Source organism: Carcharhinus amblyrhynchos, chromosome 8 (genome assembly GCF_965287045.1).
Source record: "Carcharhinus amblyrhynchos chromosome 8, sCarAmb.v2.hapA, whole genome shotgun sequence".
Classification (NCBI taxonomy): Eukaryota; Metazoa; Chordata; class Chondrichthyes; order Carcharhiniformes; family Carcharhinidae; genus Carcharhinus; species Carcharhinus amblyrhynchos.
The window spans coordinates 84,452,754-84,475,603 of NC_137331.1; the positions used below are offsets into that span (position 1 = coordinate 84,452,754).

A 22,850-nucleotide genomic window follows, 5' to 3' on the forward strand; every position below is an offset into this window, starting at 1 on the left:
TCGGTAGTGCCAGGGGGGAGGTACACAGGCAGACACTGGCAAGGTGCCAATGACCAGAAGCACCCTCCTCCCACCCCGCAGCCTGACCCTCTGATTGCCTCTCCTTCACCCCAAAGGGGTCGGGCCACCAGCTCCCTGAAAGTGGGGTGGTACTGTCAACCCTGCTGGAGTGGGAGAGGCTAGCGGGCCTGGAGACTTCAGTCCCGGGCCTGCTAATGAAATTTAAATTACATTGAAGTGAACCCCCCTGAGGATGTAATGCACTTCTGCGTCTATTTCCAGAGCTGATGGCTCCAGAAATCTGGCACAGGGTGAGGCGCTTGGGGCCGGCTGCCCAGTGCAGATCACACTGTTGTAGATTATCATCTGATCATATTCATATCAGACAAAGTTGATCTGACATCTAGAGATGCAAATGCAGCTTTTGAGCAGCTGAAGTCTTGCACTTGGTTCAATTTCTTCATCATTTCCCCTGTAATCTCAAGATACGTCTCAATACAGTGGAAGCATTATATTGGAACACTTGAATACGTATGTCGCTTTCTTCTTCATAACTTGTAGGCAGATGAAAGTTCTTCCCAATTTTGATTGCAGCTGACCTCAAAATGATAAGCAATAAACCTGCAAAAGTTTAACAAGCTTGCCCTGAAATTCCTAAAGGAAAGCATTTGGGAGTAGATCCAAGCTGGAATGAACTTCCATTTTTAGCATCTTAAATCCTTGGATCGTACACACTTACATATTGCATGTATACTTCCCCAAGCGAACAATACATCTGGGGTGTCTGCCTCACTAAGGGATAGGATTTAACTGCAAATCTGGTGCATGTAAATGGATTGCTGAATCATGAAGATTAAAACATGGTACTTCTTTCTCCAGAGATTGCTTTTTCTCATTGTCTGGAAAAATAGTCCCTTAAAATTAGCTCTTCCATGCTCCTATGCTCTTAATAATGATGGTATCAAGAACACACAGACTTTTTTGATGTCTATAATATTTCACCAGTTTAAGATAAGAAATAATGCCCCTGATTTTACTGGCACAAGGAATAGCATTCTCCGTTGGCCCCAGGCGTGCCGGTAAAATAGCACCCAATGGGTGTGCCTGACCCCAGATTCGTGTGAATGACCAATGGTGACTGGGGGCTGGAGGGGTAGGGGGTGGGGTTAAATAGAACTGAGAGTAAGTATTTGGGCGGCATGGTAGCACAGTGGTTAGCGCTGCTCCTTCATAGCTCCAGGGACCTGGATTCGATTCCCGGCTTGGGCCACTGTCTGTCTGGAGTTTGCACACTCTCCTTGCAACTGCATGAGTTTTCTCTGGCTGCTCCGGTTTCCTCCCACAGTCCAAAGATGTGCAGGTTAGTTGATTGGCCATGCTAAAAATTGCCCTTTAATGTTCTGAGATGCGTAGGTTAGAAGGATTAGCGGGTAAAAATGTAGGGATGTGGGGGTAGGGCCTGGGTGGGATTGTGGTCAGTGCAGATTTGATGGGCTGAATGGCCTCCTCCTGCACTGTAGGGTTTCTATGATTCTACTCCTTGGACCCACCACCAATTCTGTCCCTGCCCTCATATCACAAACTCCAGTGTTCCTTATACTTTGGACACTGTGCAAGTCTGCACTGAGGCCTCGTGCTGTTTTCTGTCACGAAGTATCAGAGCAAAAGTGCCAAATATTACCATTGCAGTCATTTGCTCAAGTGTGAGCTAATGTTGAGACCACAATCCTTGAACTGTTGTTAATTGTCTGCTGTGCTCCATTTACTGATAAAATTCTTATTTACATGCAGGTTACTTCACAGAGAGCATCTCTCAAGGTGTGGCTCATCAGTGGATTCAAAGCAAAAGGGAGGATATTATCAATCAGATGACAGAAGCATGTCTGAATCAAGGCCTGGATGCTCTGATTGCCCGTGAACTCATAATGAAAGAGGATTATGAGCTCATCAGCACCAAACCCACGAGAACTGCTAAAGTCCGACAACTCTTAGACACTTGTGACAACCAAGGAGAGGACTTTGCCAAAATTGTTGTTCAAAAGTTAAAAGACAATAAGCAGATGGGCCTTCAGCCTTACCCAGAACTAAGCATAATATCCAGTCCAATCACTTACATGAGCCTGATGTCGACACAACTCAAAAACAAGTGACTATTATTTTAACGAAAGCAAAAAGCTGCAAAAGCTGGAAATCTGAAATAAAAACCGAGAATGGTGGAAATAGTCAGCAAGTTGGACAGTATCTGTGGAGGCCGTTGAGAGCCTGGCACTCTGTGACTATTACTCACATTTATTTCTTCAGGTCATTTGTTGTCCTGGGTCACTTAAGTTATTCTGTCCAGGATTGATTCATCTTCAGTGGTCTTTGTACTGTGCTGCAGATCTCACCTAGTGACAGTACAATGGTTTAGTAGTTGAAATTATTCTCCTTCGACCATGGACTTGTGAATTTCATCACAGATAACTCCCATTTATTCAGGTTATTGCTCCATGCTGTTGCCAGTGGCTATGGCCATCGAACAATTACAAAATGATGCCTGATGGCCTTTTACCATGCTGTTACGTTGAATGTCACCACAAAGTATGAGTGTCACATCTGAAAGGAAATAGAGGCTTTTATTCTCAATAAACTCCATTGAATGTCTCGTATAAAGATGACACTACAACGGCGATGAATTAATATGAATGTTTATACCTGAACTTTTAAAATGGATTTTAGATAGAATCAAATGGAAGTGTGTTGTTTTCACCCTGCTTAGAGAGGTTAGGACATTATTACTTTATAAAAATGCATAATTTCCATTTGTAGATTTTGATTTATGTGGGGAGCACACGAGTGATTGGAGGCAAAAACTAATATATATAGTGCATTTTAATTTGATGGGGAGATTTAAGCTGGCAGCATTCCAGAAGAACAGCAGAAATTCTGAAAGCTTTCAGAAATGCTTGAATGGTAACTCAAGCCTTTAAATGGCCATAGAGAAAGCTGAAGGAAAGTCAGACATGACCAACAAAATTAAAGGGAGGGGAAACCAAGATGCATGGTGCATCTGAAGAGCAGGTGTGGTCCTGCCAAGCACTCAGCCCCCACCTTAACTGGTGAGGTGGGAGGTCCTCTTTTATCATTTTGTGCTAATGTTCCCATCAACATTGCAGCACACCCTACAGGAGTTTGAGGAAATCTTGGGCCGCAACTACCTGTTATTGTCACATGGATTTTCCTGTTCTATCTTGATAGGATACCTGCAGTGCATCCAAACTTCAAATAGCACTGCTCTACATTTGACTTTCTGATCCATTCATACATCCATGCTTGGGGAAATATGCAATGCTTCTAAAGCAAAAACAAGACATCCTTAGAATAAGCACACATTCATTAATAATGACAATCATAGACAATGGCAAAGATGTTTGCCATTGACTATAACACTTCTGACCAGCTGACATTTTGAACTTTTATCTTCAATCTTTTCATTGTGTTAACATGATAGTGGATCTATGGACTCAATTTCCTTTGTGAATGGAGCTTTTAGCTTTGCTAATGGTGTGCCAGAGTATGAATGTTCAATTCTACCTGCAGAGTGCGTGCTGATGTATAAGCGCAAACCACTTCTTGTATCACTTAGCCTCTTTCTCTAGGTCCAAGAAACTTGAGAACAAATATTTGTGACACTCAGTGCATGTAGGAAGGAAAACAAAGACAATTCATAGAAAGCTTCAGGCATTTCTGAGTTAGCTCTCTATAAGAGTAATGTGCCTAGAGCCAATCCCCATAATCTTGTCATTTTTTTCCTCTTCGGATAATCTAATTCTCTTTTGACTGCTAAGATTGAATCTATCTCCAGCGCAGTCCAGATCCTAACCTTTTTATCACTGTATTTTTAAATCAACTGTGTTTACCAGACAACCCTAGGTGCTCAGTTCAACTATGAAAAGGTATCTTGCATATGCAAACATCAGGAAAGAAGTTTTCATTCACATTTTGCTGTCTAAATCCTCCAGTAAGCTCAAGAACCTGTGTCTCACTCTTTGATGTATTGCATGCTGGAAAAATGTCTATTGCAGAGATCCAGAGATCTCCACCCACTATTCTAAATTGACATGTCTGATCTGAACTCGAATTAACAAAAATTGAGCTTTCTTGACCTTCCAGCTAACAAAATTTTAAGCTTGGTGAAATATAAATAGGATTTGATTTCTGAAAGAAAGAAAAATAACAGAGAATGAGTGTAAATTTGACTTATCATTCACTCATCTGAGGGAGTGGAAAGTTCATTATGATAAGTCTTTTAGCATTTTTTTCATCTATAGTGATGAATAGTATGAGAGCTGCTATTCTGAAGTGATTTGTAGTGTGCACTGTTAAAATGTAATCTACTGAACATTTTTATTTATGAATTTAAGAAAGTACTAAAGAATAGCGCTTTAACACAAATATTGTTGGGATTCTCCACTGCATGTAAGAATGGAGAATTTGGCGCTTAGCCAAAACTCCATTCACTTCAGTGGGATTGGAGAATCCCAGCCATGGGTGAGATTGTAATGATGTTCTTTGTTGCTGAAATAGGACTAATTCCCTTCCCTTTGTGTTATATGTTCATGAACAAAGTTCTTTTTTACAGGTCTTGTCATCAATGTTTCTCTGCTAATTCATCAGTTGCTCTATCCTAAATATAACATTACAACCATGTGCCAAAGAGAAACTATCATTGCAGAGCTTTATTGCAGCTCTGGCTTTTTATATTGTAAGCTATACTGAATGTATATGCTGAGCAGAGTTTGTCATGTTTTGATTTAATGTGTGCCATTCTTAGGCCCACAATTCAAAAGCAGTGTGATATCAAAGCCTGAGTTTATGATATTATAAAAGGTGTTCCCTTCTGCTTGGAATTTAATACAGATACTGTAACTTTTTTTTGGAAACTGTCTGCATTGTGGCTGTGTTACCCACATAAACTTCAAACATAAATTCCGATTAGTGTTTGTTTGACCTTGTATTATGTTTTACAGTGGTTTAGTTTACATATCAGATAGTGATGCATGCTGACATGATTTGCAACATGGTGTTGTGATAACAAGTTACGAAAGCCTTTCCAATAAATCATTGAGAGCTTAGTTGAACTTTCCTATTGGAGAATCTACTTCTGTTTGACGCAAATCAAAACCTAGACTCTCTAAACTGTTGTTTTGATGCCAACAGTACTCCCATTTATATGATGAAATCAAAATAGTGCGGATGCTGGAGATCTGAAATAAAAGCAGCCAAGTGTTGGAAAAACCAGTCTGGCAGCATCTGTGGAGAGACAAATACAATAACACAGATCAAAATGACTCTTCACTACTCTATAATGGGTTGGTGCTGCTATTATTATAATAATCTCAATTGAAACATCTAGGCTATAGTACATTACACATTACTTTTAAAAGAAATGAAAGCTTCAAGTGGTTACTAGCTCAAGAAATGTTATCTGCCTAATTATACAATAAAATTATTAAGGAGCATATTTTGTTTCTTTCAATTCCATGATCCTTTTTCTGTAAGCTCTTGGCCTTTATGAAGCTGCTGTAAAGTTTATTTTAGTGTCACAAGTAGGCTTACGTTAACACTGCAATTGTTGTGAAAATCACCTAGTCGCTGCACTTTGACGCCTGTTGAGGTACACTGAGGGAGAATTGAGCATGGCCAATGCACCTAACCAGCCCACCTTTCAGACTGGGAGGAAACCAGAGCAGATGGAGGAACCCCATGCAGACACTGGAAGAATGTGCAGACTCCACACAGACAATAATCCAAACCAGGAATCAAAGCTGTACTTCCAGGATTTTCCAAAAGAATGCAAAATAATTCCTGGAGTGAAAAACGATGTTGTGGAAATTTGGTGCAGATCATAATCCCTGTCCCAGAATAGTGAAGCTGCTGGCATCTCCGATATTGTGCCTGTCATTATTTCCATGATGCAGCGAGTAAGAGATAGTTTTCCCAGAGGTGCATAGAACACTACAGCACAAACAGGCCGTTCAGCCCACAAGTTGCACCAATCATATCCATACCTACCAGGCCTATCTATAACTCTCAATCCCATTAAATCCCATGTACTCATCCAGAAGTCTCTTAAAAGACCCCAATGAGTTCACCTCTACCACCACCGACGGCAGCCGATTCCACTCACCACCCTCTGAGTGAAAAACTTACCCCTGACATCTCTACCTGCTCCCCAGCACTTTAAACCTGTGTCCTCTCGTAGCAACCATTTCAGGCCTGGCATGTTTGAAGCTTGGACTGCTATGAGGAAGCTATGTGGTTATGACTGGGTCAGGAGGTAACAGTGGTCAGGATAAGTGATTGGTGGCTAAGGGGATCAGTAGCAGGGCTGCAGAATAGTGTTTTAAGGAGGAATGGGGGCGTGCACTTCTTAGCTTTACATTTAGGTAAATATATTATTAGAGGTTACCTTGTTGACTGCAGCATAGTCTTAAGGACAGCACATTAGGCTACTGTAAGCTTAGCTTTCCTGAGTAAAGATGATGACACATCAATTTTTCTTTGCCCTTTTTACCAGTATAGCTGACAGTGCATTTCTGACTCACAGTAAGCATGTTTCCTGCCGCTCCATGGGAGATTTGATTTAATTTATTTTTGTCGTATGTATTAGTATACTGTGAAAAATATTGTTTGTTGCTTGAAAGGCAAAATGTGCTGTACATAGGAAAGGAGAAAGTAGAAAATGTAGTGCTACTACATTCAATTTAGTGCGAGGTAGGTTCATTCAGAAGTCTGGTGGCAGCAGGAAAGAAGCTGTTCTTGAGTTGGTTGGCACTTGATCTCAGACTTTTGTATCTTTTTCCTGACAGAATAAGGTAGCAGAGAATATGTCCAGGGTGTGTGGGGTCCTTGATTATGCTGGCTGCTTTTCTGAGGCAGCAGGAAATGTAAACAGTGTCAATGGATGGAAGGCTGGTTTGAGTAATGTACTGGGCTTAGTTCACAACCCTTTATAGTTTATTGCAGTCTTGGACAGAGCAGGAGCTATACCAAGCTGTGATATAACCAGAAAGAATGCTTTCTACAGAGCAGCTGTAGAAGTTGGTGAGAATTATAGCAGGCATACCAAATTTGCTTAGCCTCCTCAGAAAGTAGTGGCATTGGTGGGGCTTTCTGAACTGTAGGTTCAGACAACTGTTTAGCACCTAAAGGATAGATGATGTGATTAAATTTCTAGGCCTGTAAGTCCACACCAGGTCAGTCAGCAATTGAAGGAAAAAAAATTGATATTACAGCAGTGGGAACACTTCATAAAAACTACAATCATGAATGTGATGTAATGTAGCCTTCAATGCTCCAATCTTCCAAGAATCTAACTGAACACTCTGCAATTTATATCATTGAATCACATTTACACAAATCTAGCCTCCAACTCTGTCCCTAGTAGGTACCAAAAGTAAAATGAGTTGGAATAATTGGCAATCTGGCCATTTTAGTTTGACCAGTTTTCATACCTCCATGATTCAAGTTGATCCCAATTTCTAATTTTCTCCATTTTCTTTCAAATCAGCCGCTGTGAAGTAATGGGAGTGGGAACAGTATCTAAGCTAATTTACCCAACATGTCATTTTAAAAAATTCAATTACTAGAAAACGTTAGCTGTGAAAATGTTATTTTCTAAATGTATCATTATCAGACTGTTGTGCAATAGAGAGGTTCATGATCTCAGAGAAGAGTCTGAATCTTGTGCTAGAGTTGTAGACAAGAATAACCAAGTGTTGCTTAATAGTACACATCCTGCTTTAGTTACAGTTAATTTAACTGCACAAATGTACAATTCTGTTTTGGTGTAACATTAGATCAATGCACATTGAATTCAGATATTTAAAAAATATATCTTTCAAGTCTTCACATCAGATCTTGAACTTGGAACGGGAGAGTATCAAATTAGAGATTGAGGCTGGAATTTGCCAGTCTCCCAAACCCACGGTGAGGCTGGCAAGCCATCAAACTCTCTTTACAGATCAGAGGGACTGGAAGATTCTACCAGCCTGAAGGGCTGGAAAGTCCTGGCTTATCAGGTTTAAATAGTCAATGCTCACTGAGAGGTTGGAAATGGTGGGAAGGGTACAGTGTTGATAGACAATTGCTTTTGTCTTGATGCTAATAATTAACTGGAAGAAATTGTGCTTTTTTTGTTAGAAAGCCAGTTTCTTTATTCTAATGATTGTAATGGACAGTATTAATTTCCTATTTCTGGCTTTAAACACACTATTGTTATCTGGTTAACCTTTTCCTTCAATCAACTTTAATGGTTGGTATTTTTCAAGCTTGTAATGCAATTATTCAAACTAATGGCAATTTGTTGGGAACTTGAACATGATGATCATAGAATCCTTACAGTGCAAAAGGAAGCCATTTAGTTAATCGAATCTGCACCAACAACAATCCCACCCTGCAATTCCACCTATTTACTCTGCTAGTCCCCCGACACTAAGGGGCAATTTAGAATGGCCAATATACCTAATGCGCACATCTTTGGACTGTGGGAGGAAACAGGAGCACCTGGAGAAACCCATGCAGACATGGGGAGAACATACAGATTCCACACAGACAATGATCCAAGTCAGAATTGAACCTGGGTCACTGGAGCTGTGAGGCAACAGTGCTAGCTACTGTGCTGCCCCTTCATCGATCCAACTATCTCATGTGCAAAGCAAGTGCCACACCATTTGAGCAAATTCCTCATGGCAAATAATGATGTCCCCGCACATCTGGTGACCTTGATTTCTAGGATTCAAAATATTCTGTTGAATTCACTAGAGTAAGGAAGGAAGATAAAGACTAAAGATGGAAGTAAAATATTCATTTCAGCACTTTAATGTTCATATTAACTATGAATGTTATATCTGTTTTAAAGGATCCTCTTTGTAGCAAAGTTCAAGTTTAGTGAATTAAAGGAAGTGAAACCAGGATATGAATAATATTGCAATATAAAATGCAACAGTATTACAGCACTCATACCTTAGAAAACATGACCCTCCCAGAATCAATCATTTTAACACCAACTGTCATTGAAAAAATGACAGATGTGGCCTCAGTGTTTGACTGAAGCAATATTAATACCATTTTCAGAAACGAATGTACTTCAGTAATAAATGTTTATACCTGTTAGCCTAAATATTGAGCCTATTAATGAGAAGTAAACCAAAACATGTTATAATGTCAGTGTCTGTGCATGGTGGCACAGTGGTTAGCATTTCTGCCTCAATGCCAGGGACCTGGATTTGATTCCTGGCTTGGGTCACTGTTTGTATGGAGTTTGCATATTCTCCCCATGTCTGCATGGGTTTCCTCCCACAGTCTGAACGCTGTGCTGGTTGATCTGAACAGGTGCCGGAGTGTGACGACTAGGGGAATTTCACAGTAACTTCATTGTAGTATTAACGCAAGCCTTACTTGTTACTAATAAATAAACTTTAACTTTTGACACTGCTGTTCACAACACTGTCACCATAAAATGTTACAGGCAGAGATGCATGAGAACTACAGAAACTCCTGCCCTTTTGCCTTACTGTCTATAATTGACATGTTTTGTAAAGGAAGTCGTGTGTACTTCTTAATCCTGAAGTTTGTGGGTAATTTCAGTGACCAGCAGCAAGCTCGTTCTGGGTTTAAATAAATAGGATTACTTATTCACCTCAAAAATCACTACGTCAGAGTTGTCATTCACATTTAAGTACCTTTTTTTTTTAAAGGGGCAGCAAAAATGTCTGCCTTACCACATGGTCCTCCACAGATGGTGGAGTTAATTAAGTAACACTAAGTTAATTAGCCACAACCTGGGTCTGTATGTGCAGACAATTCACCCTTAGAGTCTAAGGCACTTTCGTTCTGAAAAGACCCCTTCAAGATAGGAAATACTTTTTGGATTGTTTCAGGTATTGGTTAATCTGGAAGGTGTTCTTTTGCCCCTTCATGGCAGTGCAACCCATTTTCTTCATTCATTTATAGGATGTGGATGTTGCTGGCTGGCCTGAGGGCAGTTAAGAATCAACCACGTTGCCTCTGGAGTCACATGTAGGCCAAACTAGGCAAGGACAGCAGGTTTCTTTACCTAAATGACATTAGTGAACCAAATGGGTTTTTCCAACAATGATTGTTTTATGGTCATCAGTAGATTAATTCCAGGTTTTTTTTATTGAATTCAAATTCTACCATCTGCCAAAGTAGGATTTGAACCCTGGTCCCCAGAACATTAGATGAGCTTCTTGATTGTAGTCCAGCAATAATACAACTAATCACCTCCCCATTAGAATTTGCCCTGCCAAGTCAGGTGATTCTCTGAAACCATGTTTTACAGTATTTTAATGTCCATTTTTTAAAGAAACATTGTAGAAGATTATAAACTGATTATAATTCATGTTTAATAAGTTAAATAGGACACCTTTAATGGGCATGATATAATGGGTGCAGCATGATGGCACTGCTCCTGGTTCAATTCTGGAATTGGGTATCTGTGTGAAGTTTGTATGTTCTTCCCATGTTGCCTGAGTTCTCTCTGGGTGATCTGGAGGATACTGGTATCCTCCCACACTACAAAGATGTGCCAATTAAGCGGGTTGGCCATTATTGCAGGGTTCTCTGGAGATGGAGTATTGCCAAAACTTCAGCCAATGCAAAGACTCATGAAAGCCAGTGTCCCGGTTAAAGATGCATCTTTATTAACCGATGGGGGGGAGACACATTGGGTAGTCCAATACCTTTCTAAAGAGAAGGCTGAGCTTTCCAATATAACTCTGAAGTTATAATGTTTCAAACAAACAATTATACATTTCTTAAATCAAATGTTCCCACCTTTGTCAGCTACAGTCAAATCATCTTCAGTATAATCAATCATTAATAACACTTGACACATACTTCAGCCAATTGCATTCCACCCTCTGACATCATGGGATTTCATTGGTCCATAGCATCCAGATGCTTCCTCCCCCTATTACTGACACTTCTTCCTCTATTGCCTAGTAACCCCCAAGACCATAAGACAGAAGTAGAATTAGGCCACTCAGCCCAGAGTTTGCTCCACCATTCAATCCCTGACATATAGCTACAAAGGTCAAAGTTATTGTTCCCACCAACTCGTGCTATGTCACTGGCCAAACCAGAGAGATGTACATTCTCATGTCTGAGAAGAGACCTGTCTTATTTGGATAGTGTGAAAAATCCTATTCATAAGTAGCCTTGAGAGCATTACTGCTAGCAACTTTCACTGATAAAAACTAGCACACTGAGGTTTCATTCTTTCCAAAGAATGTGGTTCTGTCTGCTAAAGCTTCATTCCATCATCCCTTGCAGGAGGCTGCTCTTGGCTAAAGTGTATAATAACATTTATAAAATATAGCTAATACATTTAAAATACCCAACATGTTTAAATCAGAAATACTTATTCAAACCTCATTCTTATGTGCCTTTATGCAGGCAGTTTCTTTGTTCTTTGTTCAGTTTCCCTATTAAATTGTTAGGCTGATCTGAGCCCATTTCACTTAGTGTCAGTGGTTTGATTAGAGCCTTAACTCCCTAATTTAAAATCTCTCTAACCCACTCAGATTTTCTCTCCAACAGCCATGATAAATTGCCTCTTATTGCTCCCTGATCCTCGCACATTAGGCGTAGACTAAAATCACGAATAGGACACTGACAGTGGGATGGCGGCATGGGCTCGTTGGGCCGAAGGGCCTGTTTCCCATGCTGTGTTGTTCTTTGTTTTTTTTTGTTGTTTTTGTTCTTAGTGTCCCAAGGTATGTCAGTTAGATGGATTAACCATGGTGGATGAGGGGGGGTTACAGCAATTGGAGGGGTAGGGGGCTGTGTAACACACAGTTGGAGAATTAATGCAGTCTCAAGGGGCTGCATGTCTTCCTTCTGCACTGTAGGGATTCTATAAAATTATATTTGCTTAAGATATGTATTATACTTTCATATTCTAAGTTGAGCATTAGAGGTATTCTGTAAGGAAGTTGGGATACTACAGCAAGTACGCTTCATGGTATTCCCCTTATATATTTTTATGTTATACATCCAAACAGCGTTTGTATTTGACCATTAGTCTATGGAAGGAATTTGAGCTGAAGCACAGACATTTGAATATGATGAAATTCACTATGTATAATTTAAATTTTTCAGCCTTTTTGATATTGTATTGATCAGCATTATAGAAACAGAAGAGTTTTACAGTTACTTGATTTTGATTTATTGTCACATGTATTAGTGTACAGTAAAAAGTATTGTTTGTGCACTATACAGGCAGAACATACCATTCATAGAGAAGGAAACAAGAGAGTGCAGAGTCATAGCTAGGGTGTAGAGAGAGAAAGATCGACTTAATGCAAAGTAGGTCTATTTAAAAATCTGATGGCAGCAGGGACAAAGCTATTCTTGAGTTGCTTGGTACATGACCTCAGACTTTTGTATGTTTTCCCCGATGGAAGAAGGTTGGAGAGAACATCTGGGGTGCATGAAGTCCCTAATTATGCTGGCTGCTCTGCCAAGACAGTCAGAAGTGTAGACAGAGTCAATGGATGGCAGGCTGGTTTGCATGATGGATTGAGCTACATTCACAACCTTTGTAATTTCATATGGTCTTGGGTAGAGCAGAAGCCATACCAAGGTATGATACAACTAGAAAGAATGCTTTCTATGGTGGGTGCATCAGTAAAAGTTGGTGAAAGTTGTAGCCGACATGCCAAATTTCCTTAGTCTTCTGAGAAAGTAGAGGTGTTGGTGAGCTTTCTTAAATGTAGTGTCAGCATGGGGGGGGATTAGGACATGTTTTTGGTGATCTGGACACCTAAAAACCTAAAGCTCTTGACACTTTCTACTTCCTCCCCATTGATATAGACAGGTGCATGTTCTCCACTATGCTTCCTGAAGTTGATGCCAATCTTCTTCATTTTGTTGACATTAAAAGAGAGATTGTCACAGCACCAGTTCACCAGATTCCCTATCTCATTCCTATACTCTGACTTGTCATTGTTTGAGATCTAACCCACTATGGTGGTGTCATCAGCAAAATTGAGTTGGAGTGGAATTGGCCACAGTTATGTTTGAGTGAGGAGCCAACATTTGCTGAAATTACACTTGTTACAATGAGAAGATGTAATTAATTAAAAACACACAAATGTTGAACCAATTGAGAATTATTGACAGTATTCAACACTTCCAAGAAATTTCCATCAAAATGGATTTTAACAAGGCATAATCAAAGTGGCAATAGCTTTTCAATTTGAGTAGGCAATTAGCAATCAGTAATCAAACAGTACCTTTGCATTTTGGATTTTCATGATAAATGGCCACGTGCTAGACTCCTGAAGTTATGCTGCCAAAGCTGACTCCAATATTCTAATATTATGAGTATGTCTATCTGCTTATGATTCTGTTATCAGGACAAAGGAACCACTTTTAGAAATATAACCATCAAGCTGAACAGGCAGCATAGTTGAAGATACACTAAAGTAAGTACAACTCAAAGGAAAGCTTGTAATGACATTCCAATCAGTCTCTGAAAACTGAAGATGTTTAGCTTTAATGTCAAGGGCATGCAGTGCATTCTTCATGGAATGCCCATAGTGCAGGAGGCAGCCATATGGCCCATTGAGACTGCATCAACAACAATCCCACCTAGGCCCTACCCTGTAACCCCACATATTTACCCTACTAATCTCCCTGACACAAAGACAATTTAGCACTGCCAACCAACCTAACCATACATTTTTGGACTGTGAGAGCAAACCAGAATATCTGAAGGTAACCCACGCACATGGGAAGAATGTGCAGAGTCCACAAAGACAGTCACCCAAGCTGGGAATTAAACCTGGATCCCTGGCGCTGTGCCACCATGTCACCCTAACTATAGCCTAATTATTTTACTCTTTGGATCTTTGTTATTCTTACTCTGGACTCCTGGGTTCACATTACTTCACAGGTGATTTTCAACTCCTGACCCCTGTAAGAGTATTTAGACTAAGACCAATATCCTGATAAGCTTTCAGCAATATACTAAAGGTATACTGAGGTCACGTACCAACCAACTCAAGAACAGCTTCTTTCCTGCTGCCACCAGACTTTTGAATGGACTTATCTTGCATTAAGTTGCTCTTTCTCTACACTCTAGCTATGAATGTAACACTACATTCTGTACCCTCTCATTTCCTTCTCAAATGAATGGTATGCTTTGTATAGCACACAAGAAACAATATTTTTCACTGTATGCTAATGTGACAATAATAAATCAAAACAAGGTATCAAACAGAATAAAATCTCTCTTCATTGTTGTAGCCACCATGCTTCAATTTATGCCTTCATCAGCTCCTTCCCAGTTATGATTACGACTAAGCACCATATTAAAATCTCTTCAAAGTTTAACTATTTAACAAAAGATCTACAAATACATAACATATGTAATAAAGTATTACACTAACAATCCTTCTATTTTGGCTTTTCAAAACAAAAACCATACAATGTCACGACCTAAATTTTTGGCACCCCACAAGACTTTGTTCTCAGCCCCCTTCTATTCTCCTTATTCAGCAATGACTGGCCAAATTCACCTCCAATTTGATTTTTAAGTTTGATGACATTATCGTAGTGAGTCAGATCTCAAATAATGATGAGACAGAGTATAGGAATGCGATAGAAAATCTGGTGAACTGCTGCAATGAAATAATCTCTCCCTCAGAGTCAAAATAAAGGAGATTGTCATTGCACTTCCTGAAGTCAGTGAAGAACATGCCCTTGTCTACATTAGTGGGGACGAAGTAGAAATTGTCAAGGACTTAGGGTTTTTAGGTGTCCAGATCACAACCTGTCCTGGCCCCCCCATGCTGACATCATAGTTAAGAAAGCCCACTAATGCTTCTATTTTCTCAGAAGACAAGGAAATTTGACATGTCAGCTACAACTATCAACTTTTACAGATGCACCATAGAAAGCATTCTTTCTGGTTATATCACAGCTTGGTATGGCTTCTGCTCTGTCCAACACCACAAGGAACTACAAAAGGTTGTGGATGTAGCCCAATCCATCACACGTACCAGCCTCCTATCCATTGACTGTCTACACTTCCAGCTGCCTCAGCAAAGCAGCCAGCATAATTAAGGACCCCATGCATTCTCTCTTCCACCTTCTTCCATTGGGAAAAAGGTACAAAAGTCTGAGGTCATGTACCAGCTAACTCAAGAACACTTCTTCCTTGCTGCCAGACTTTTGAATGGCTCTATCTTGCATTAAGTTGATCTTTCTCTACACCCTAGTTATGACTGTAACACTACATTCTGCACTCTTTCCTTTCCTTCCCAATGAACAGTATGCTTTACCTGTATAGTGCACAAGAGACAATAGAACATAGAAACCCTACAGTGCAGAAAGAGGCTATTTGGCCTATCGAGTTTGCACTGACCACAGTCCCACTCAGGCCCTACCCTTATATTTACCTGCTAATCCCCCTAACCTACGCATCTCAGGACACTAAGGGGCAATTTTAGCATGGCCAAGCAACCTAACCCATACATCTTTGGACTGTGGAAGGAAACTGGAGTACCCAGAGGAAACCCATGCAGACACAAGGAGAATGTGCAAACTCCATACAGACAGTGACCCAAGCCAGGAATCAAACCCAGGTCCCTGCAGCTGTACCCAGGTCCCTGGAGCTGTGAAGCAATAGTGCTAACCATTATGCTACCGTGCCACCCACAATACTTTTCTCTGAATGCAAATACCTGTGGACAGTAATAAATCAAAAATTTGTTATCTTGCACTAACTTTTGTAAATGCCTCTTTCTAAATACTGCAGAAGCTGTGCTGCTTTGTTTCTTGAAGCTTCAGATTGACAAAAAAGTGGAAATCATTACATTATCCTCAAACAATTGCCAACACTTCTTGAATTTGAATCACTGTCGACATGAAGTAGGCCAAGGTCATTTGACCCTTTGATCCCACTCCACCAATCAGTAAGATCATGGCTGATCATTTTGACTTTAATTTGCTTTCCTGCTTGTATCCCATAACTTTTTGGCTCCCTTCTCGTTCAAAACCCTATCTCACTCATTCTAGAATATATGCTTTGACAAGGCCCCCACTGCTGTCTGGATTCCAAAGATTACTGATCCCTAAAGAAAAGAAGTTCCTTCTGATCTCCATCATAAATGGGACTCCCTTTATTTTGAAACCCTGCCCCTGTTTCTAGATTTGTCCTTGAGGGGGTTCATTATCAAAGTGGCTGTCAGATTATAAATTGAACAAGTCACTAGTCTGCATTTATTCAAAAGTAGTTTGACCTCCCCCACACCCCACCCCAAGCTTATGGGGAAGGTTCTAAGGAAGAGTATACACCCAAAATATACTTTTCCATGCAGAATTGTGACTTGTGCATTTCCTGGTTTTGTTTCAGAATTCTTGTGCCATTTTATTTTACTTGTTTTTAAATTCTTGCACTGGGTCTTAATTAGAAGTCAAAGCATGTCAGAACAGCTTCATTTTTGGCACAACAGCTATCCTCCACGTAATACAGCTACCAATAGTTATTGTGACATCTACCAGTGTGGAACTCTAGGGGATTTCCAATGGTCATTCCAAAAACAGAGCACATGAACACTGATCACCACCCCACCTTCCACCCCACCAGGGCCCCTAACTTCTAATAGGCACTGAGTAAGCAGCTTATACATCCCAACGGCTGTTAATAGCATTCTGAACTGTTCAGAATGAGCAGAGAGAGCAGAAGGCTACTTCCTCTTCCTCCCCTCCTTTTTGGGATTGCTAACCCTCCAACATTGCCCTGGCTTAAGGAAATATGATCACAGCCTACCTGTTTCTGGCACAGCATTTTCACATCTCAGGAACCATTTCTGTAACAGTTTCAATTTTTGCTTGGTAATATATAAAAAAGTTGAATATTACTGAAAAAAGGAGACACATTGCCAAAGCTTTTCTTCTTTGACAAACACAAGAATGCAAAATTTCAAATGATCACAATTTATACCATAGGAGAAAAAGGTGTTTTTTTTGGCAAGTTGACTCCAATTGGACGAAGTGTTGCCATGGAGGAAGCAACTTGAATCTATAGGCTCCCCCAATTCCCAGATAATTCAGAAATATATTCCTTTCCTGGGACAGCAATGTGGCACAGTGCTTAGCACTGCTACCTCAGTGCTAGGGGCCTTGGTTCAATTCCTGGCTTGGGTCACTGTCAGTGTGGAGTTTGTACATTCTCCCTGTGTCTGCATGGGTTTTCTGCAAGAGTTCTAGTTTCCACCCACAGTCCAAAGTGCTGGTTAGATACATTGGCCGTGCTAAACTCTCCCTCTACGTACCCAAACAGGCGCCGGAGTATGGCAACTAGGGGATTTTCACTAACTTCATTACACTGAATGTAAGCCTACTTGTGACTAAAAATAAACTTACTTTCATTTGCAGAGAAGAGTTCCCTGTGTTTGAATGTATGTCACCTTTAGCAAGTATAAAAGTGCCACATTATGAGCTTAACCAATTAGTACTCTTTTCTCCTATAGTATAACTGGTTGTGATCATTTGAAATTTGGCATTCTTGTGTTTGTCCTGATCGAAAGATGGAAAATCAACCTGGAGTAGGCCATTCAGCCCTTTGAGGCTTCTCCACCATTGAACATGCTTATGGCTGGTCCTAGTTTGGAAGTCTACCTATTTCCTTAACTATACTCAATGACTTGGCCTTTTATGGTAGAAAATTCCATAGGCTCATTGCCCTTTGAGTGAAGAAATTTCTCATCAGTCCTCAATAGCCTACCAGATATCCCAAGACTGTCCCCTTATTCTAGACTCCCCATCCAGAGGGAGCATCATCCCTGCATCCAGTATGTCCCACCATCTCCAAATTTTTATGTTTCAACAAGATCTCCTCTCATTCTAAGTTCCAGTGAGTACAGGCCCAGTAGATACAATCTATCCTCCTACAACAAGCCTGCCATCCCAGGCATCAGCCTGGTAAATCTTCACTGCACTCCTTCTATAGCAAGTATATCCTTTCTTAGGAAAAGAGACCAAAGCTGCACAGAATACTTCAGGGATGGTCTGATCAAGACCCTGTACAGCTACAGGAAAACATCCTTGCTCTTGTACTCTAATTCTCTTGCAATGAAGACTATCATACCATTTATCTTCCGAACTGCTTGCTGCACCTGTATACTTGTTTTCAGTGATTGATGTACTAGGAAACCAATTGTACCCTTTGTATGTCAACATTTCCCAATCTATCACCATTTAAATAACACTGACATTCTGTCTCTCCATCTAAAGTCATGAGCTTCACATTTATCCATGTTATACTGCATCTACCATGTATTTGCCCTCACTCAACTTGTCTAAATTACTTTGCAGCCTCTTAACATCTTTCTCACCATTCACATTTTATGTCATCAGCAAACTTGGAAATATTACTTTTGGTTCCCTCAACCAAATCATTGATATATATTGTGAATAGTTGGGGTCCAAACATTGATTCTTGCAGAACCTCATGAGTCACTGCCTGCCATTTCAAAATGACCCATTTATTCCTACTCTTTGTTCCCTGTCAAAGAACTGTCTGAGGAACAGCTTTGCAATGCAATTGTACTTGTTGTTAAGTAAAGCTTTACACTTGTAACAAAATCAGAGGGTAAATTACCCAACCGTGCAATCCAAGTTGGAATACATGTTTGGATCTCATGTCAGAAAAATCCATGCTGCAATCTCTCTTCAAATACAACTGTTCACACCTTCACTTGAGTTTGTGACTGAAATCACATCAATAGCTGCCTGCGTAAGAATGCAAACTATGGGGGCGATTTTACCATTGCATTGTGCCTGTTTTCGGGCGTAAAAACTTGGTAAAGTCGGGTGTGAGGCGAGTAGCGTGATCCACGTCTCCCTCCACACCAGCTCCCCCTTTCCCAAAGCCCAACAATGGCCACAATTGGGACCGCACCCAAAATGGGCTTGATGGCTGTTTAAAAGTATTTGCATGCATTTCAATCCACTTAACAGGCTGCACCCCAACTTTACTGGCACTGCACCCTTTATCACCACATTTGCCAATCTGGAATCAGCATGAAACAGACATGATCCATAAAAGTTTGATTCAGGCGGTCCATCAACGACGGTTAGCGAGGTGGTAAGTACTAAACATCCGACAGCTTTGTGCTGCTTACCACAGAATCAGAAACCCTACCTGCAGAGAGGCCCTTTGGACCATTGAGTCTACACTGACCACAATCAAACCCAGGCCCTACCCCCATATCCCTACATATTTTATCTGCTAATCCCTCTAACCTAAGCATCTTAGGACACTAAGGGGCAATTTTTAGCATGGCCAATCAACCTAGCCTGCACATCTTTGGACCTTATGGGGATCTTAATGGGATCCTTAACCTGAACCCCCAGATTGGTGGTGTTGGGCCTATTGCCCAGCAGGGTGTTTGATGTTTGATTTTCAGCATGGACCTGGGTCTCAGCACTGACCTCAGGCCTTATGGATACTGCTGGGTCCTAGTGCACTCAGCACTCTAACAGCTGAAGGATGTGCACAAAGCCTTTGCAAATTGCACTGCTGCAACCTCAGAACTTTTCAAGGAGTTGAGATTCTGGAGAGCATGTGGGTGGAGGAATGGGCAATATGGACAGTGTATGTTGCTGGGCTAGGAGCGAGAAGCATTTCTTAACCTTTACATGTGTTCCTCTCCATCTCCAACACCCCTCCTTCAGAGTGAAGAGATGGCTTTTGCAATGCAATTGATCAATGTTGCTGTTCTTTTGGTTGCTGTTGGAGCTGAGGAGGAGGAGGGAGAAGGGAGAATTGCAGACACAGGAGGCCCAGGCCTTACTACTTGCAGGAGTAGAGGGAGATGACCACCAGAGGCAGGAAGTGGCCACCATTCGCCCAGGGGGGGAACACAGGAGCAGAGACCTTGGCAGTTCCATACACACTGTCATTTGACCAGATGTCAGACACCATGTACCACTGATGGCCCTTTGCAACCTGTTACAGGACCTGGCACCTCAGGGCATGGGGGCACCCACTCCTGATGGTTGTCAAATTGATCTGGCTCCACTCTGACTGGATCCTTCTAGACGTCTAGCAGAGATGTCTGTGGCATTTCCTGGTCAGCTGTGCACACCTGTGTCAAGCAGGTCATAGAAGTCCTGAACACCCGAGCTGGGCAGTACATCAAATTTAACCTGGGCCAGACCCATCAGGAAGCTCAGGCTGCAGGGTTTGCAGCCATTGATGGTCCCCTGTACATTAGGCACAGCCTAATGTACGGAGGCCATCGATTGCACCCATGTCACCCTCAAGGCCCCAGTGCAGAATCCATGATTTGTCAACAGAAAGAGGTTCCATTCCCTAAATATTCAACTGGTGTGTGGCCACAATATGAACATTAGGCATGTCTGCATGAATGACAGCTTAGTTCTCAGGAGCTCTGACACATTGGAGGCCTTTAAGAAGGAGCCCAGGCTGTGGGGGTGGCTCATGGGTTACCCGTTTCAGACATGGCTGATGTTTGTGCAGAGGCCTGTATCTGAGGCAGAGACTCACGATAATGAGGCTCATGTAGCCACCCATGAGACAGTGGAGAGGTGCATAGGGCTCCTCAGAATGCAATTCCTGTGCCTGGACCACTCTAGTAGGGCCCTCTGATCTCTTCCCACATTGTGGTGGTGTGCTGTGCCCTGCACAACCTGGCACAGCAGAGAGGTGACCTATTGGAGGAGGAGGAACACCACCACTCAGGCACTGGAGGGCTGGCAGCTTGAGTGAGGCATGCAAGGGCAGCTAGGGAGACCCAGATCACCAGGCACTTCAGTCACTAGGGGCCTGTGTCTGTGCACATGGATTTCATTTCCCCACACCCTCTCCCCCAACAAAATTCCTTCAATCTCCTACTACATTGTCACACCAGAGTGGTGGGCCTGGGTATGTTGTGTTAGTGAATTTTTTGGCAGGCAAGAGAGTGGAGAGACTTGCTAAGCACCATTATGATAATGACCTGGTGCAAACTAATCTGACTCCTACCTGAGCCGCTCATGTACACTGGCACCTGAGTCCATGTCTGTGTAGTGGGTAAGGGATCTGAAACCCCCAAACAGGACCTTGGAGCAGGTGGGGTGAGGGAGGGAATGACATAGTCATTGGTTCCCCAGAACCTTCATTTTCTCAGCATAGCACTAAGGGCCTCCCCAACTGACATCAACATGAAGCATCCCTCTGGCAATCAATTAAAGAGGATTCCTATTTGAGGTGGGTGGTGAGAAAACATTTAATAACAATAAAGGTGTTTAAATAATAAGTTTAACATAAAAACATCTGAATGGAAAATGTTAAGGATCTAACTAGTGCAGCCTTCACCCATGCCAACTCACTGCAATTATAACTTCCTAACCTTGTGGCCTACCACTGTCTGTCACTCCAGAATGTACATTGGAGGTAGAGGGGGCCCAGCTGTCTACATTGGCCCATTGCCTGTGGGGCACTTGGCAGGCATCCTCTGGAGGCCCCAGATTTTGAGGGCCCTGGTTAGCTTCCAAGTGTCTGGAATGTTTCAATGACACCCTCTTCATCCCACTGCCCCAGAGATGCCCTGGTGTCAGGAAGAGGGGAGACAGAAGGTGTAGCCACAGCCATGGTGCCCTGGCTGGAAAGTCCTGGCATGGGCTTGAGCCCTTCCTCTTCCCTTAGGGTTCCTGTGAGCCCCTGGGTCACTCCATGGAATAGCAGTGCTTCTGCAGTGTTACCTGGCCCTGCCAGCCCTGGAGGACCACCTGCATCCTACCCATGGTGGTGGAGCCTTCAGCAATGGCCACCTGGGTCAGGGGCCATCCATCAATGCCCTCAGATTGGGCCATGCTCTCAAGGGCTGCTGCCATAGCCTGTTGTGTCTCAGTGCTGTCCCACTGCAAGCTCTGCAGCCCCTCAGCCATAGCTGCAGCCCTCTGGGATTCTTGTTGCCATTGCATGGAGCCTGCCACTTAGTGAGGATCCCCAGCCCCAGGCTTTCTACTGTGGATGCCACCCTTCCAATGTGGGCTGGGAACCATGCAAGATAGGCAATAGCTGGTCTGCCTGAAAGCTTAGGGACTCCTCCCAACAGCCTCACAGTCAGTCTAGTGTGGCCATCAGCCCTTCCTGCTCCCCTGGCTCTGTTGCTGCATTGCCAGTTGCTGAGGGAGTAGGGATCTCAGAGGCCCAGCACATAGCCTAGGGCCAGCTGAGTCCTCACTTCCAATAAGCCACCGCATGCCAGAGACCTCAGATATTCCCTTCTCCACCCGATGTACATCAGCAGATGTGTCATGTTCACCAGAGAATGACCCAGAAGCCTCATCACTAACTGGACCCAATAGTGTCAGTCTCTGGGATGGTGAAATGCAAGGTGGAAGCTGACACCCACTGACATTCAGAGATCCCTTCACCCATATCCTCTGAGGACTCATCTGAGCTGTCTGGAGCAAGATGGATGGGATCTGCAGTGGGGGCCACAATGTCAGAAGGCCCCAGGGCATATGGGCCTGTTCCTGCAACTTAGAACACAAGGTTAAGTGCAAGGGAGGGAGAGGAATCCAGGATACTAAAAAGTTGATTCACATTTCTCCATTGAACACAGAACAAAGCACAAAGAAAATTACATCACCCAAACAGGCACTTAGGCTCTCCAAGCCTATAGTGACCAGGCTACCCATCTGATTTGTCAGCCCCTATGCCTCTATTCCCATCCCATTCATGTAGCTGTAAAGATACCCCTTAAAGGTCATTCTCATATCTACCACCACAAACACCCCCAGCAGCAAGTTCCAGGCACCTA

At 42.2% G+C, this 22,850-nt stretch overlaps 1 protein-coding gene across 2 annotated transcripts in view; it reads left to right on the top strand.

Annotated features, from left to right (window-relative positions):
• The window catches only part of ripk2 (receptor-interacting serine-threonine kinase 2), a 47,946-nt gene extending 42,832 nt beyond the window's left edge, over nucleotides 1–5,114 (top strand). For both annotated transcript variants that reach the window (XM_080194375.1, XM_080194376.1), the window contains exon 11: nucleotides 1,792–5,114. In XM_080194375.1, the coding sequence (XP_080050501.1) occupies nucleotides 1,792–2,150 (359 nt within the window). In that variant the 3' untranslated portion in view covers nucleotides 2,151–5,114. The remainder of the gene's footprint in view (nucleotides 1–1,791) is intronic.
• The last annotated feature ends 17,736 nt before the right edge of the window (nucleotides 5,115–22,850 follow it).